At 39.8% G+C, this 2,396-nt stretch overlaps 1 protein-coding gene across 1 annotated transcript; it reads right to left on the minus strand.

Annotated features, from left to right (window-relative positions):
* Positions 1-375: 375 nt before the first annotated feature.
* Positions 376-1,967, minus strand: LOC115972368 (vinorine synthase-like). The gene has a single exon (XM_031092637.1). It carries the CDS (start codon positions 1,929-1,931, stop codon positions 603-605), a length of 1,329 nt encoding a protein of 442 aa, XP_030948497.1. The 5' UTR covers positions 1,932-1,967; the 3' UTR covers positions 376-602.
* Positions 1,968-2,396: the final 429 nt, after the last annotated feature.

Here is a 2,396-nt window from a genome sequence, read left to right on the forward strand (position 1 = left end):
TAGGGTACTGGTCTCAGCTAACTTCGACTCTGCAAGGACTTTTTGTTTTTGCTAAATGATTCTGCAAGGACTAATTAGTTGCTTTCGTGTTAACTTTATATTTCTGGGACGGATTTCAATTTTAATTTAAGACTGGATATATCTTTCTATTACGAAACCCAAATTTTACTTTCGTTTAAACAAAGACTTTTTGAGGCAAACGTCCCAATAGCAAAACATACTATTTCCCTGTGTAGATCCTCCATTTTACATAAATATTCATAATTGATGTTGAGATGCGCACATTTTAGAAGGAGAAAAAACAAGGTCCACACATTCACAACATGAAAGTAAATGAAAAAGAAATAGATATAAAATAGTATACGTGAGATTATCATTGCCCCGAAACAATCCTACCCATTATAAAATTACAGCACTCTTACAACCCCACCAACCTAAATTTGTAGTTTACATTTCATAATTATTTTCTCCAGAAAAATAAATAAAAATAATCACCTATTCATGAACGAAAGCCAAGACATGTAATATACTAGGACAATTACAAATTTCATGAACACATAGAAAACCCTGAAACCATTAAATTTAAGCAGTAATGAACGAAATCAAACATCAATGCTGGGGTTGACTGAAGCAAATTCCAGGAGCTCCTCATGGCGTTCAAATATGGACATCTCTTCCTCATCCAAGGTCATAAGAACTTCGACTGCACCGTCAGTCGTGTCCTGCAAAGAAATGGTATTACTCACAAGCTTGTTTATGCTTGTCATCCATGCCGGCTTGCCCCAGCCGAAATCGGTTTCATACAATGGAAATTTGCACCAACTTGAGCATTTGTATACCACCAATTCCTTCCTATTCCTGAAGATCTCTGCCCTCTCTTTGAGAGCTTCCATTAGAGCTGAGAAACCTCCCTCCCCTCTGAACTTGTTTGCCTTGTTGTTGAGGAAGTCATTCTTTGTCTCCCTCATGCTTTGCACTAGCTTGTGTAGTTCCAGGTCGCTCTCTTCTTCAACAAACACTGCAAACGGCCACACAAAGTTCCCGAACACCGTGTCAGGCAGAGGTGGGTCCATTCTACCTCGGAGGTTCACTGCTTGAAACAACGCGGTGGGCTTGAAAGACCCGGTTTTTGATTTGACAACCGCTGCTGCACATTTCCAGAGTTTTGCTAGTATTAGTTCCACACGTGAAGGATAGTACTGCTCTCGTCCAGTCATGCTTATAACTTTTTCTTTAAGCTCCGCAATTTTAGAGGCACTGACCACGAACCTCCTTGCTATGAACTTATCGCCGGCAATATTCAGAGATCCTGACATGCCCGGAATCTCTCTAGGCGGCAAGAGAGAAGATCCGGTGAAATCGGGGAGAGTAGGTTCCCTCAAACCTCGACATGCGTCGGTCCAGCTCTTTAACAGCGTTAGTAGCGCAGCGATATCGGCGATCTTGTGTGTAAGGGAAACACTAATTGTGGTGCCACCGCAGTTGAACTTGGTGAACTTGATAAGCCACATGGAACCCTTGGACAATTCCATGGTTTGAGGGTCAGTGGTGGGAAGGAATTGATCAAGTGTCTCAAAGTTTGGTTTGCTAAGGAAGTCAGAAAGCGGGCTATCACATTGGGCTTCGATGAAGAACCCACCAGAGTCGTTGCAGTCAATGGTGGAGGCGTCAAGGAGGCGACCGGCGAGGGGGTAGAAGCGGGTGAGGGTATCGGATACGGATTCCTGGAGGAGTCGGGATTTGCGTGAGAATTCAATATCAGGGTCGGTGGTGGCGGCGACATCTGCGGGAAAGAAGAAGGTCATGTTGCCATGGATGGCCGGAGAGAGCTGGTCAAGAAGAGAGAGTTTGAAGGTTTTGAGGTTGTGAGGAGTAGGTGAAGAAGGTTTGATGCAAGTTCTGGAAACAATCTGAGTCTTCATCTGAGTCATGTTTGCTTGCTTTTGATTTTGCTGATTTTACAGCTAGAATGACTATGAATTATGCAGGCCTTTCTTTGTTTTTATAGACGGAAGGAGAAATATGCCTTTGGATTTTAGTTCATGGGAAGATAGGTAGAGTGGAAATATTTTACTTACAAAAACTAGTCAAACAAAAAACAAATGATATTAAAGTTTTGATTTGCTTTCACGTAATAGGGCATAAAATTAAGTATCGCTGATAGGACAATATTTTTATCTTATTTTTTTAATATTAAGTATTTTAACATACAAAAAAATATATATTTTTTAAAGAAATTGACAATAATATATATTCATATTCAAAAGAGTTTAATTCTTGGAATATATTAGTATTGGTGTGTATATATATATATATATATATATATATATATATATAAAATAAAAAAGATTGCATTAAAACTAAAGAGTTTGGAACAAGCCGGTACAAGACACCGC

The sequence above is a fragment of the Quercus lobata genome, chromosome 12 (genome assembly GCF_001633185.2).
Source record: "Quercus lobata isolate SW786 chromosome 12, ValleyOak3.0 Primary Assembly, whole genome shotgun sequence".
NCBI classification, from domain to species: domain Eukaryota; kingdom Viridiplantae; phylum Streptophyta; class Magnoliopsida; order Fagales; family Fagaceae; genus Quercus; species Quercus lobata.

Bases quoted from the DNA above. Each gene is read 5' to 3' on its own strand.
- LOC115972368 (XM_031092637.1), bottom strand. From the start codon at position 1,931: ATGACTCAGATGAAGACTCAGATTGTTTCCAGAACTTGCATCAAACCT.